We start from the raw sequence: 15,274 nt of genomic DNA, 5'->3' as shown, positions 1-15,274 counted from the left end.
GGGACTACAGGTGCCTGCCACCACACCCGGCTAATTTTTTTGTATTTTTAGTAGAGACGGGGTTTCACCGTGTTAGCCAGGATGATCCTGATCTCCTGACCTCATGATCCGCCAGCCTCTGCCTCCCAAAGTGCTGGGATTACAGTTGTGAGCCACTGCGTCCGGCCGGAACGCTCTCATTTTCGAAGAATCACTGACCCAGAGTCACAGTAACACTCCAAGCCCTCAACTTGCTTCCCTCCTAGAACAGGAAAACACAAGAGGAGGTGGAAGCATTGTTAGCACCAGTATGATAGGGAACTGTGGCCTTTTGAGTCTAAATTTTGTTTCCAGATTTTGCCCCACTTCCTCTTGCTGTTTTCTGCTTGTTAGTTTTCTGTTTTCTGTTTCTAGTTACTATTTAACTACTTAGCTTCTCTCTACCAAGATTGATGGTTAAATGTAAAGTTTTGAGAGGATATTATCTCTGTTTTATACATGATGAAAACTGCCTGAAGTTAGTTCAGGTTAATTTGCCCAGGGAGCTGGGCACGGTGGCTCACGCCTGTAATCCCAGCACTTTGGGAGGCTGAGGTGGGTGAATCACTTGAGGTCAGGAGTTTGAGACCAGCCTGGCCAAGATGGTGAAACCCTGTCTCTACTAAATACAAAAAATTAGCTGGGCATGGTGGCACACGCCTGTAATCCCAGCTACTTGGGAGGCTGAGGCATAAGAACTGCTTGAACCCGGGAGGTGGAGGTTGCAGTGAGCCAAGATCACACCACTGCACTCCAGCCTAGGTGGCAGAGCAAGACTCCATCTCAAAACAAAAACAAAAGACTCTAACTGTAAGCAAAAAGGCATTTTCTTGTGTAGCTGAGAAGTGGGGGGTTGAAGGAAACTAAGCTTCAAGACCTAAATGATGTTGCCAAGCTTCTCTTCCTCTCCCTCTTCCTCTTTCGCCCTCTCCCTGTGATGCACAGTGATATCCTTGTGCCTGTATCTAGTTATTTCTCTAGGATAGATTTTAGGAAAGACTCTGTCATGTTTCAGAGCTACTACAAACAGCTCCAGGCTTATATCAAACTTGCCTGATTATAATGGATAAAATGAGAGCTTTTCTGTCCTAGCAACCGAGTGTAAATTCCACAAAAGGGCCCTGATTGGCCCTTCTTCGATCATGTGTCCACTTCTCAGACCAATCATTGGTTAGAGGGGGAGTAGAGTACCATGATTGGCCAGGTCTTTGTCACTTGCCTACCCAATAGTGGTTCTTTGACTTAAAGGCCCTTGAACCATGTAGAATCGAGGAAGGGCTGTTCTCCAAAGGAAGATGGATACTATCCTCAGAAAAGAAGTAAGGGGTTGTGCCAGGCGGGCAAAAATAATATATAACACTTGCAAAATTTTGCCTTTTATCTCAATGTTCTGAATCTCACTGGACCCCGGGTGAAGAACCCTTGCCTTATTCTTTTCATTACATCACACCTCTCTCCTGTTACTTCCTTTTGAGACAAGATTCTGCTGTTGGTTGGCCGTGTGACCTGCATCTCTCCTTTAGGTGTCAGGTCAAACATCCCCTCCTCCCAGGATCCTTCCACGATTCCCAAGCATGGGAAGGAGGAGGAACCTCCTTTGGTGTCCCACAGCTCCCTAGGGTTCTGTTATCACAGTCCCCATCACTGGATTGTTACAGTCTGCTGACGTGTGTGTCACATGAGAGATGATGTCATCATGGCCATCTGTGAGGACTCTGGTGGTCATATTCATTACCTCCTTTTCCTGGTTCAGTGCTTGAGAAACAGGCTGTTAGAAATGTTTCTAAAAATGGGCTGGGCGTGGTGGCTCACAGCAGTAATCCCAACACTTTGGGAGGCTGAGGTGGGGGAATTGCTTGAGCCCAGAAGTTTGATATCGACCTGGGCAACATAGTGAGACCTCATCTCTACAAACAGTAAAAAATTAGCTGGGGCCGGGCGCGGTGGCTCAAGCCTGTAATCCCAGCACTTTGGGAGGCCGAGACGGGCGGATCACGAGGTCAGGAGATCGAGACCATCCTGGCTAACACAGTGAAACCCCATCTCTACTAAAAATTACAAAAAACTAGCCGGGCGAGGTGGCGGGCGCCTGTAGTCCCAGCTACTCGGGAGGCTGAGGCAGGAGAATGGCGTAAACCCGGGAGGCGGAGCTTGCAGTGAGCTTTGATCCGGCCACTGCACTCCAGCCTGGGTGACAGAGCAAGACTCCGTCTCAAAAAAAAAAAAAAAAAATTAGCTGGGTGTGGTGGCGTGTGCCTGTAGTCCCAGCTATTCGGGAGGCTGAGGCAGGAGGATCGCTTGAGTCCAGGAGGTCAAGGCTGTGGTGAGCCATGATTGCGGCACTGCACTCCAGCCTGGGAAACAGTGAGACCCTGCCTCAAAAAAAAAAAAAAAAAAAAAGAAGGCACTGTTCCCAAAAGTGAATGAATGTCTACTGTTCTCTCTCCTAAGAATCCAGGGCCTGAAAACCCAGAATGAACTTGTGTCCATCCCAGAGATCACTGCAGGTATCATGAGGTACCCTTTGTGTCATCAGCTCAAGCAGTCCCCTGACCACTTTATCATCTGTGGTGGTCCTGTGCCGTGACTAGGAGGAAAAATTAGCTCTTTGAAGATAAAGTAGTTCTCTGTTGCAATTTAAGGCACTGGCCTCTTAAATTGTTGCAGGTTGGGAATGGATGAGAATATTTGTTTTGGGTGATCAGAACTGAGACCCCCATTGTGGATTAGTAACATGCCTCCTCCTAGAACAAGAGAGGGCAGGGATCACCGAGACCACCACTGGGCTCCCAGCGAGGAAGAGGCCTTGGAGAAATGGGACTGGAATTGTCCAGAGACACGTCGCCTCTTGGAAGATGCCTTCTTCCGTGAGGAGGATTACATCCGTCAGGGTTCTGAGGAATGTCAGAAGTTTTGGACCTTCTTTGAGCGCCTGCAGAGATTCCAGAATCTCAAGACCTCCAGGAAGGAGGAGAAAGACCCTGGACAGCCCAAGCACAGCATCCCAGCGCTGGCCGACCTACCTCGCGCTTATGACCCACGTTACCGCATCAACCTCTCTGTTCTTGGCCCTGACACACGGGGCTCTCAGGGGCTGGGCAGGCACTTGCCTGCGGAGAGAGTGTCTGAGTTCCGCCGGGCCCTGTTGCACTATCTGGACTTTGGCCAGAAGCAGGCATTTGGGCGTCTGGCCAAGCTGCAGCGTGAGCGGGCAGCCCTCCCCATCGCCCAGTATGGGAACCGCATCCTGCAGACACTGAAGGAGCACCAGGTGGTGGTAGTGGCCGGTGACACCGGCTGTGGCAAGTCCACTCAGGTGCCCCAGTACCTGCTGACTGCTGGCTTCAGTCACGTGGCGTGTACCCAGCCCCGACGGATCGCCTGCATCTCACTGGCCAAGCGTGTAGGCTTTGAGAGCCTTAGTCAGTATGGCTCACAGGTGAGTGGGACGCACCAGATTTCCGACTTTTCCAGGGCGACCTTGGGGGAATAGGTTGCTTGTCCATATGGCAGTATCAATAAAAATGAAGCACTTGGCCGGGCATGTTGGCTCACGCCTGTAATCCCAGCACTTTGGGAGGCCGAGGCAGGCGGATCATGAGGTCAGGAGATCAAGACCGTCCTGGCTAACACGGTGAAACCCCGTCTCTACTAAAAAATACAAAAAGTTAGCCAGGCGTGGTGGCGGGTGCCTGTAGTCCCAGCTACTCAGGAGGCTGAGGCAGGAGAATGGCGTAAACCCGGGAGGCGGAGCTTGCAGTGAGCCGAGATTGCACCATTGCACTCCAGCCTGGGCCACAGAGCGAGACTCCATCTCAAAAAAAAAAATGAAGCACTTACCCTTGGACCCAGTAATGATTCTTCTAGAACTTTATCCACAGATTGGCTTGTTCGTGGTCTATATGACAAAGGAGCTAGCATTACCAGTGTAGCACTTTAATGGCAAAACAATGGGAAACGTCCTAAAGGTTTGTCACTTTTTTTTTGAGACAAGAGTCTCGCTCTGTCGCCCAGGCTGGAGTGCAGTGGAACGATATCAGCTCACTGCAACCTCCTCCTCCCGGGTTTGAGCAGTTCTCCTGCCTCAGCCTCCTGAGTAGCTGGGATTACAGGCACCCACCACCCTACCCAGCTAATTTTTGTAATTTTAGTAGAGACGGGGTTTCGCCATGTTGGTTAGGCTGGTCTCAAACTCCTGACCTCAGGTAATCCACCCACCTCGGCCTCCCAAAGTGTTGGGATCACAGGCATGAGCCACTGCGCCCAGCTGCGAAGGTGATTCCTGGCAATCACCGCAATGCAAACTGCCATCTTGGAAGGCCAATAATAGTCCTTCTGTGTCATGGTGGTCATAAGGATGAAATGGGTTGATATACATAAAGCGCTTAGAGTGGTACGTAATGTCCTGGCACATAGTAGGGACTCAAGAAAAGGTTATTTGTATTATAGTAAACATTATATATACATGAGGTATGGTGCTAGATACTTTCTGTGCATTGTCACATGGCATTCTCGCAGCACCTAGGGGGAAAACTATAAGGGATGGCATTGCCTGCCCAAGGTCTGTGGCACTAAGTGGCAGAGGTAGGATTCCAACTCAAGCTGTTGGACTCCAGAGTCTGATGGCTAGGCATGGCATTTGCTTAGATTTTCTTTTTTCTTTCTTTCTTTTTTTTTTGAGATGCAGTTTCACTCTTGTTGCCCAAGGCTGGAGTGCAATGGTGTGATCTTGGCTCACTGCAACCTCTGCCTCCCGGGTTCAAGCAATTCTCCTGCCTCAGCCTCCCAAGTAGCTGGGATTACAGGCGCCCGCCACCACGCTCGGCTAATTTTGTTTGTAGTTTTAGTAGAGACGGGGTTTCTCTGTGTTAGTCAGGCTGATCTCGAACTCCTGACCTTAGATGATCCGCCCGCCTCGGCCTCCCAAAGTGCTGGGATTACAGGCGTGAGCCACTGCACGTGGCCTGCTTAGATTTTCAATTTGGGCAGGGCCAGGGGCTGATACCCAGGCTCAGGGTCCTCTCCTGACCACACCTTTCTTCATCCCACCCCAGGTCGGCTACCAGATCCGCTTTGAGAGCACGCGTTCGGCGGCCACCAAGATTGTGTTCCTGACGGTGGGGCTGCTTCTGCGACAAATCCAGCGGGAGCCCAGTCTGCCCCAGTACGAGGTCCTGATTGTGGATGAAGTCCATGAGCGGCATCTCCACAATGATTTCCTCCTGGGTGTCCTCCGGCGCCTGTTGCCCAAGCGGCCTGACCTCAAGGTCATCCTCATGTCGGCCACCATCAACATCTCGCTCTTCTCCAGCTATTTCAGCAATGCACCCGTGGTACAGGTGCCCGGGAGGCTGTTCCCCATCACAGTGAGTACTTTCCCCTCCTCCTACATCCCCAGACCTCCAACCTGGTCTCTGTCCAAACCTGGACATGCCTCTTCTCTCTGTGGCTGTATCTCCCATCTCTTTTTTTTAAAGATCTTCTCTTTTTTTAAAGCTACCATTTTCTGAGCATTCATAATGACCTGGTTAGAGTGCTAAGTGCTTATTAGAGTAAAAGCTGTTAGAAGAAGACCCAAAAATGGCTGGGCACATTGGCTCATGCCTGTAATCTCAGCACTTTGGGAGGCCAAGGCAGGCGAATCATGAGGTCAGGAGATCGAGACCATCCTGGCTAACACCGTGAAACCCCGTCTCTACTAAAAATACAAAACCAAAATTAGCCAGGCATGGTGGTGGGCGCCTGTAATCCCAGCTACTTGGGAGGCTGAGGCAGGAGAATCGCTTGAACCGGGGGGGCAGAGCTTGCAGTGAGCCGAGATCGCACCACTGCATTCCAGCCTGGATGACACAGCAAGACTCTGTCTCAGGCCGGGCGCGGTGGCTCAAGCCTGTAATCCCAGCACTTTGGGAGGCCGAGACGGGTGGATCACGAGGTCAGGAGATCGAGACCATCCTGGCTAACACGGTGAAACCCCGTCTCTACTAAGAAATACAAAAAACTAGCTGGGCGAGGTGGTGGGCGCCTGTAGTCCCAGCTACTCGGGAGGCTGAGGCTGGAGAATGGCGTGAACCCGGGAGGCGGAGCTTGCAGTGAGCTGAGATCCGGCCACTGCACTCCAGCCCGGGCTACAGAGCGAGACTCCGTCTCAAAAAAAAAAAAAAAAAAAAAAGACTCTGTCTCAAAAAACAAAAAGAAAAAAAAAAACCAAAAATGTAAAGTCTCAAATAAGAGAAGTTTATTTCTCTTAGATAACAGTGCGACTGATCCAGACTGGTGGTCAACCCTGTTCCATGTGGTCATTCAGGGATCCAGGCTCCTCCTTTCCCATTAGTCTACCATCTCACTGGGCAGGATTTCTCAAAGTCAGCAAGATTGACATTTCAATCAAGGATAATTCCTTGTCGTGGGGGCTGTCCTGTGGATCATAGGATATTTAGCAACATCCCTGGCCCCTACCCACTAGATGCTAGTAGTCTTCTCCTGTGGTTGTGACTATTAAAAATGTCTCCAGATATTGCCACATGTTCCCTGGGGTGCAAAACCACCCCTAATTGAGAAACACTGTCTTAGTGAATTATCCTTGTCTGTGTAGTCAAGACTTACAGGAAGAACTTCATTGTCTCTTGTGATTTCTGGTTCCAAATACCCATCAATTTGCCTTCTAAGCAGCCATAAAAAAAGAAAGAATGGGCCGGGCATGGTGGCTCGTGCCTATAATCCCAGCACTTTGGGAGGCTGAGGCAGAAAGATCATGAGGTCAAGAGCTCGAGACCATCGTGGCCAACATGGTGAAATCCTATCTCTACTAAAAATACAAAAATTAGCTGGGCACGGTGGCGTGTGCCTGTAATCCTAGCTACTTGGGAGGCTGAGGCAGGAGAATTGCTTGAGCCTGGAGGCGGAGGTTGCAGTGAGCTGAGATCATGCCACTGCACTCTACACTGGGAAGAGAGCAAGACCCATCTAAAAAAAAAAAAGAGAGAGAGAGAGAGAGAGAGTGCCAGCCGGGTGTGGTGGTTCATGCCTATAATCCCAGCTCTTTGGGAGGCCGAGGCAGGTGGATCACCTGTCAGGAGTTCGAGACCAGCCTGGCCAACATGGTAAAACCTTGTCTCTACTAAAAATGCAAAAATTAGCTCCAGTGGTGGTGCACCCCTGTTATCCCAGCTACTCAAGAGGCTGAGGTGGGAGAATTGCTTGAACCTGGGAGGTGGAGGCTGCAGTGAGCCGAGATCATGCCACTGTACTCCAGCTTGGGTGACAGAGCGAGACCCTGTCTCAAAAAAAAAAAAAAAAAAAAAAAAGAATGAGGCTGCTTCCTGAGAAATGTTTTCTAGGGTTTTGGTTTTTTTTTTTTAGTAGAGACGAGGTGTTGCTATGTTGTCTGCCTGAGATCAAGTAATCCTCCCGTCTTGGCCTCCCAAAGAGCTAGGATTACAGGTGTGAGCCAACTATGCCTGGAAATCAGCCAGCCAACCTGGCTCAGGCTCAGGTCCTCTCCTGGTCATCCAACCAACCTGATTTCTAGGGTTTTCATCCTGGTTCCATCACCTAGAATTTTTTTCTTGTTGAAGCTACTCTAAACACAAGAGAATGCATGCATTGTAAATATATAGCTCAATTAGTTTTCCCCAGTTAAATACATCTACATAGCTAGCACCCAGGTTTAGAAAAGTCAGACATTACCAGCACCCCACAAGCCTTGCAGTTGCTTTGTTACTTTGTCTTTTTATTACATCCTTCAGAAATTATCTAACTGCAGTGTGCTGTCTATCACCTGTTTCTCAATTAGGGGTGGTTTTGCCCCCCAGTGAACATGTGGCAAATATCTGGAGACATTTTTAATAGTCACAACCAGAGGAGAAGACTACTAGCATCTAGTGGGTAGGGGCCAAGGATGCTGCTAAATATCCTACAATGCACAGGACAGCCCCCACAACAAGGAATTGTCCAGACTTCAATGTCAATCTTGCTGACTTTGAGAAATCCTGCCCAGTGAGATGGTAGACTAGTGAGAAAGGAGGAGCCTGGATCCCTGAATGACCACATGGAACAGAGTTGCCCACCAGCCTGTACCTGTTGCACTGTGTCTTCTCTGTCAACCGGCTCTCCCCCGTCAGCCTGCAGCCTCCCCAGCCCATTGCTCTGAGCTGAAGGGACAGGGTGTGCTTCTACCTGGGGCTGTCTCCTCTCAGGTCGTGTACCAGCCACAGGAGGCGGAGCCGACCACGTCCAAGTCAGAGAAGCTGGACCCACGCCCTTTCCTGAGGGTACTGGAGTCCATTGACCACAAGTACCCACCTGAGGAGCGGGGTGACCTCCTCGTCTTCCTCAGCGGCATGGCGGAGATCAGCACCGTGCTGGAGGCCGCCCAGACCTATGCCAGCCACACCCAGCGCTGGGTGGTGCTGCCCCTGCACAGCGCCCTGTCTGTGGCCGACCAGGACAAGGTATCACAGGAAGCCCAAGTGGGGCAGGCGAGGGGTCTGCCTTAGTCAGGGGTGGCTGCACACAGGACTTGTGTAACTCCACAGACGCAGGGCTTGGGGGCTGCACTTGTGCAAAGTCGTAGCCACCTAGTGGCAGAGCCAGGCTGCGACCCCAGGTAGTTTCGCCCTGGAGCCCATGCTCTAAACCAGAGGTCGGCAAACTTTCTAGAAAGGATCAGAGTAGATATTGTCAGCCCTATGGACCATGGGCTGGCTGTCTGTCACAGCTACTCAGCCCCACTGTTGCAGCATGAAAGCAGCCATAAATTGAGTGGGTAAGTCTGTGTTCCAAAACAATTATTATTTTTTTTTGAAACAGGGTCTTGCTCTGTTGTCCAGGCTGGAGTGCAGTGGCATAATCGGGGCTCACTGCAGCCTTGACTTCTTGGGCTCAAGTGATCCCCTCTCCTTAGTCCCCCAAGTAGCAACTATAGGTGTGTGTCACTATACTCCGTTAATTTTTTTTTTTTTTGGAGACGGAGTCTCGCTCTGTCGCCCAGGCTGGAGTGCAGTGGCGTGATTGTGGCTCATTGCAACCTCCGCCTCCCAGGTTCAAGCGATTCTCCTGTCTCAGCCTCCCGAGTAGCTGGGACTACAGGTGCACACCACCATGTCCAGCTGATCTTTTGTATGTTGAGTTGAGACAGGGTTTCACCATGTTGGCCAGGCTGGCCTTGAACTCCTGACCTCAAGTGATCTGCCTGCCTCAGCCTCCCAAAGTGCTGGGATTACAAGTGTGAGCCACCGTGCCTGGCCTCCGTTAATTTTTTTTTTTTAATTTTAGTAGCAAAGAGGTCTCACTGTGTTGCCCAGGCTGGTTTCAAACTCCTGAGCTCAAGCGATCCTCCCACCTCGGCCCCCAGCAGGGGCAGTGCCAGTTTGTGCTTCAGCAGATCCCTCTGGCTGCCATGTGAGTCTGCAGGCCAGAGATCTGAGGGGAAGCTAGAGCAGGATTAGAGTGGGTGAGGAGAGGCCTGGACCAGGGCAGGGGCCAGGCTGTGGGAGGAGGGAAGGATTTCAAGAAAAGTTCAAGATGGCCTGGTGCGGTGGCTCACGCATATAATGCCAGCACAGGAAGCTGAGGCAGGAGGATCACCCGAGCTCAGGAGTTAGAGACCATCCTAGGCAACATAGTGAGACCTTGTCTCTACAAAACAAAAGAAAACTAGCTGGGCATGGTGGCATGTGCCTATAATCCCAGCTACTTGGGAGGCTGATGCGGGAGGATCACATGAGCTCGGGAGGTCAAGGCTGCAGTGAGCTGTGATCATGCCACTGCACTCCAGTGTAGGCCAAAGAGTGAGACCCTGTCTCAAAAAAAAAAAAAAGTTCAAGATGTTCAGATCGGGCGGCGGGTGTGGTGGTTCATGCCTGTAATCCCAGCACATTGGGAGGCCTAGGCGGGTGGATCACCTGAGGTCAGGAGTTCAAGACCAGCCTGGCCAACGTGGTGAAACCCCATCTCTCCTTAAAATACAAAAATTAGCCAGGCATGGTGGCACATGCCTGTAATCCCATCTGCTCCGGAGGCTGAGGCAAGAGAATTGCATGAACCCAGGAGGTGGAGTTGCAGTGAGCTGAGATCATGCCACTACACTCCAGCCTGGGTGACAGAGCAAGACTGCCTCCGTCTGAGGATGGGGGAGGGCCCAGGATGGCCCAGGTGATGGGGTGGATGGTGAGCTGTCTCCGAGAGGGAGGTCTCTGGAGGAGGAAAGGGTTCCAGGGAAGCTGCTGACATGGGGGTGGACGGGAAATTGGGCACGTAGGTTCGTCGGGGCTGAGTTAGTTCTTGACACCACCCCCTCCCTTTCCCCCAGGTATTTGATGTGGCGCCACCTGGAGTCCGGAAATGCATCCTCTCCACCAACATCGCCGAGACCTCAGTCACCATTGATGGGATCCGCTTTGTAGTAGATTCTGGTAAAGACCACCACAAGCCCCTACCCGCCACCCGCAAGGACTTAGATAGGAGCGTGGGGTCCGGAGGTGTACACGTGCGGCAGGGACGCACCAGCTTGAAGTGGGAAGTGCAGTTGACTTTCCCATGTCCAAAATGCTTGCGACCAGAAGTGTTTGGAATTTCAGGTTTTTTGGAATTTGGAATATTTGTATCTATTTTATTATTTGAGCATGTCAAATCGAAAACTCTGAAATCCTCCAGTGAGCATTTTATTGGAGGGTCATGTTAGCGCTGAAAACATTTCAGAGTTTTGAGCATTTCAGATTTTGGATTTCCGGAATTGGGATGCTGGAAGATGACATGTGGGGCCGTGGACCAGTGGCAGCATCTTAATTTTTCTCACGCCTCCCAAGCCTGCTTCTGCCCTGGGGCCTCTGCACTTACTGTTCTCTCTGCTGAGAGCTGTCTTTCTCCAGGTATTCACACAGCTGAGGCCCTCACCTCATTTCAGGGCCTGCATACAGGTCCCCCCATCAGAGAGGCCCATCCTGTCCACTCTAAGAGCTATCCCCTCCCCCTTCTCCATCCAGTGTTGCTTCTCATATGAGGGGGTTGGCATTCAATTTGGTTTTGTTTTTTTTTTGAGACGGAGTCTCGCTCTGTTACCAGACCGGAGTGCAGTGATGCGATCTCGGCTCATTGCAATCTCTGCCTCCCAAGTTCAAGCGATTCTCCTGCTTCAGCCTCCTAAGTAGCTGGGTTTACGGACGTGCATCACCACGCCTGGCTAATTTTTGTATTTTTAGTAGAGACAGGGTTTCACCATGTTGGCCAGGCTGGTCTCGATCTCTTGACCTCAAGTGATCTGCCTGCCTCGGCCTCCCAAAGTGCTGGGATTATAGGCGTGAACCACCGTGCCTGGTCCAGCATTCTGTTTTATATGTGCTGCTGTGTTTGTTCACTTTCTGTCCTCCTGACCTGAATGTTCGCTGGAAGGTCAGCATAGCATCGTGTTTGGAGACACTGGAGCCTGCCCGGCCGGGTTCAGTGCTGGATGAGTGGCTGGGTTCATGTCACTGACACTTCATGCATCGGTTGGCTTATCTGTAAAATGACAGTGACATGCCCTCCCTCAGGTTATGAGGATTAAATGACTTAACACCCTTGGGTGCCTTAGTGCCTGGCACAGAGCCATCACTCAATAAGTGTTAGCAGCTACCTGGTCGTATTGACTCTGGGATGCCATTGATGGTAAAATGGTTCATAATTTCATGTGCCATTAAGACATTTTAGGCCGGGCGCAGTGGCTCACGCCTATAAATCCCAGCACTTTGGGAGGCCAAGGCAGGCAGATTACTTGAGGTTAGGAGTTTGAGACCAGCCTGGCCAACATGGTGAAACCCCGTCTCTACTAAAAATACAAAAATTAGCCAGACTTAGTGGTGCATGCTTGTAGTCCCAGCTGCTCAGGAAACTGATGTGGGAGAATCGCCTGAGCCCAGGAAGTCGAGGCTGCAGTGAGCCGTGATTGTGCCACTGCACTCAAGCCTGGGCAACAGAGCGAGACCCTGTTTTGAAAAAAAAGAGAGAGAGAGAAATTTAAAAAATAGTCCCTGCCAGGTGCGGTGGCTCATGCCTGTAATCCCAGCACTTTGGGAGGCCGAGGCAGGTGGATCACCTGAAGTCAGGAGTTCGAGACCAGCCTGGCTAACATGGTGAAACCCCGTCTCTACTAAAAATACAAAAATGACCTGGGCGTGGTGGTGGGTTCCTGTAATCCCGGCTACTTGGTAGGCTGAGGCAGGAGAATCACTTGAACTTGGGAGGCGGAGTGAGCGAGATTGCGCCATTGCACTCCAGCTTGGGCAATAAGAGCAAAACTCCGTCTCAAAAAAAAAAAAAGAAATGTGAAAAAAGGTTGTTCTGCTACTGGAGGAAATACAGTGCTCTGTTCAGTCCTGTGAGACTAGGGCCTTTGTTTAACTCATTGCTCTTCCCCTAGTGCCTACTGCAGTGCCTGGTATATAGTAGGTGCTTAATAAGTATTGATTGGATAAATGAACCTCTGAAGAAACAAAGGCTTGGGAAAATAAATGAAAAGATGTGTGAGTGAAAGGCTGGGTGCGGTGGCCCATGCCTGTAACCCCATCACTGTGGGAGGCTAAGGGAGGCAGATTGCTTGAGCCCAGGAGTGTGAGATCAGCCTGTGAAACCCCATCTCTACAAAAAATTAGCTGGGCATGGTGGCGTGCCCCTTTAGTCCAGCTATTCGGGAGGCTGAGCTAGGAGGATCATCACTTGAGCCTGGGAGGTTGAGGCTGCAGTGAGCTGTAATTGAACCACTGCACTCCAGTCTGGGAGACAATGAGACCCTGTCTCAAAAAAAAAAAAAAAAAAAAAAAAAAGATGTGTAAGTGAGGAAATGAAAGAATAAATAAAATGTCAGAGTTGGACTCAGAATAAGCCCTCAGTTATCATTAACAGAATAAAGGAGTGAGGGTGTTGGCGAGTGGCCGGCCGCACATGGCTGCCACACACAGACTCCCTTTCCTCGTTGCTCCCATCCAGGGAAGGTGAAGGAGATGAGCTACGACCCGCAGGCCAAGCTGCAGCGGCTGCAGGAGTTCTGGATCAGCCAGGCCAGTGCAGAGCAGCGGAAGGGCCGGGCAGGCCGCACGGGTCCCGGAGTCTGCTTCCGCCTCTATGCCGAATCGGACTATGATGCTTTCGCCCCCTACCCGGTCCCGGAAATTCGGAGGGTGGCCCTGGACTCGTTGGTGCTGCAGGTGAGGCACGGGCAGAAACGGGACTATATGCTGATTGCTGGCACAGGGAGGAACCTGGGAGGCCTTTTAAATTTTATTTTATTTTATTTTATTTTATTTTGAGATAGGGTCTCGCTCTGTCACTCAGGCTAGAGTGCAGTGCTGTGATCATGGCTCACTGTAGCCTCCACCTTACAGGCTCAAATGATTCTCCTACCTCCACGTCCTAAGTAGCTGGGACCACAGGCACATACCACCATGCCTGGCTAACTTAAAATTTTATTTATTTATTTATTTATTTATTTTGGAGACGGAGTCTTCCTCTGTCGCCCAGGCTGGAGTGCAGTGGTGCGATCTTGGCTCACTGCAACCTCTGCCTTACAGGTTCAAGTGATTCTTCTGCCTCAGCCTCCCAAGTGGCTGGGACTACAGGCACGCACCACCATGCCCAGCTAATTTTTTGTATTTTTTTTTTTTTTCAGTAGAGACAGGGTTTCACCGTGTTAGCCAGGGTGGTCTCACTCTCCTGACCTCGTGATCCACCTGCCTTGGCCTCCCAAAGTGCTGGGATTCTAGGCGTCAGCCACTGTGCTCAGCCTAACTTTTTTTTTTTTTTTTTTTTTTTTTTTTTTTTTTTTGAGACGAGTCTCGCTTCTGGTTTCCCAGGCTGAGCAAGCTGTGGCCGGGTCTCAGCTCTCACTGCAAGTCTGGCTCCGGGTTCCCCATTCTGCCTCAGCCTCCCCGGTAGCTGGGACTACAGGCTCAGCCACCTCACCGCTAGTTTTTGTATTTTTTAGTAGAGACGGGGTTTCACCGTGTTAGCCAGGATGGTCTCGATCTCCTGACCTCGTGATCCGCCCGTCTCGGCCTCCCAAAGTGCTGGGATTACAGGCTTGAGCCACCGCGCCCGGCCAGCCTAACTTTTTAAATTTTTAGTAGAGATCAGGTCTTGCTATGTTGCCCAGGCTGGTCTCATACTTCTGAGCTCAAGTGATCTTCCCACCTTGTCCTTCTAAAGTAGTGGGATTATAGGCGTGAGCCATTGTGCCTGGCCAGCCAGGAAGCATTTACACAGGACCAATTCCAGAGTGTCAGGGCCAGGAAGGATAGGGCTAGCCAAGCCACTGAGGGGAATGTCAAAACCCTTGTTGAGGGGAGAATTGTTCCTTAAATCCACAGGGTCAACTGGGCATGGTGGCTCACACCTGTAATCCAAGCACTTTGGGAGGCCAAGGCAGGTGGATCACTTGATGTCAGGAGTTTGAGACCAGCATGACCAACATGGTGAAACCAGTCTCTACTAAAAATACAAAAAATTAGCCGGGTGTAGTGGTGCACGCCTGTAATCCTGGCTACTTGGGAGGCTGAGGGAGAAGAATTGCTTGAACTCAGAAGGTGGAGGTTGCGGTGAGCCGAGATTGCGCCACTGCACTCCAGCCTGGGCAATAGAACAAGACTCCATCTCAAAAAAAAAAAAAATTTTCTATAAGGTCAAAGGAAGAACCAGTGACTCAATCAGAATGCTTTCAGCTGTAACAGGAAACCTAGCAGGAAAGGGCTTTTAAAACCAGGGTTTCTCAATACATTTTATGTCATGATTTGTACTTCATTTGTTAATTTAGCATAGGTTAGACTGCCATGACAAATACACACGGTCACGAATGGCCAACAGTGGAATGGTGGTTTCCAGCTTGGCAGGCAATTTTCTTTATTCACGGACCCAGGCTCCTTCCCTCTTGTGGCTCTGTCATTTCCCCAGGGGCTTTTCCTGCATGTGTGTCCAGCCAGCCAAAGGGTCAAGGGCGTGGGAAGTGAGTACAGGAGGGTTTGCGTTTCGAGCCTGCAAATGGCGCACTTGCCTTGCCCTCACCACTCCCGGTCCATCCTCAGTCTTGTGGCCACGCCCAACCATGAAGGAGGCTGGGAAGTGTAGTCCTTGTGCTCAGGAACAAAAGGAAAAGGAAAGTTGGGAGCAGCTGATGGTGTCTACCACAGGCTCACATGCAGGTGTAGCACAAACCAGTGGCCTTCCTGCAGGAGGTGCACACTATTTTCTATTCTGTTTGATTTCATCTTTTTTTAAAAAAATACTGGTG

At 50.7% G+C, this 15,274-nt stretch overlaps 1 protein-coding gene across 4 annotated transcripts in view; it reads left to right on the top strand.

Annotated features, from left to right (window-relative positions):
- Positions 1–15,274, top strand: part of DHX34 (DExH-box helicase 34) — a 36,091-nt gene that overhangs the window by 2,211 nt on the left and 18,606 nt on the right. For 2 of the 4 annotated variants that reach the window (XM_031659111.1, XM_031659113.1), the window contains exons 2-6: positions 2,470–3,457; positions 5,073–5,384; positions 8,217–8,471; positions 10,331–10,433; positions 12,982–13,199. In XM_031659111.1, coding sequence (XP_031514971.1) covers positions 2,753–3,457; positions 5,073–5,384; positions 8,217–8,471; positions 10,331–10,433; positions 12,982–13,199 — 1,593 coding nt within the window. In that variant the 5' untranslated portion in view covers positions 2,470–2,752. Of the gene's footprint in view, positions 1–729; positions 1,338–2,469; positions 3,458–5,072; positions 5,385–8,216; positions 8,472–10,330; positions 10,434–12,981; positions 13,200–15,274 lie in introns of those variants that run through there. The other 2 variants (XM_031659112.1, XM_031659114.1) reach the window with 2 other exon arrangements.

This window comes from Papio anubis, chromosome 20 (assembly GCF_008728515.1).
Source record: "Papio anubis isolate 15944 chromosome 20, Panubis1.0, whole genome shotgun sequence".
NCBI lineage: Eukaryota > Metazoa > Chordata > Mammalia > Primates > Cercopithecidae > Papio > Papio anubis.
This window is presented reverse-complemented; position numbering and strand designations above follow the sequence as displayed.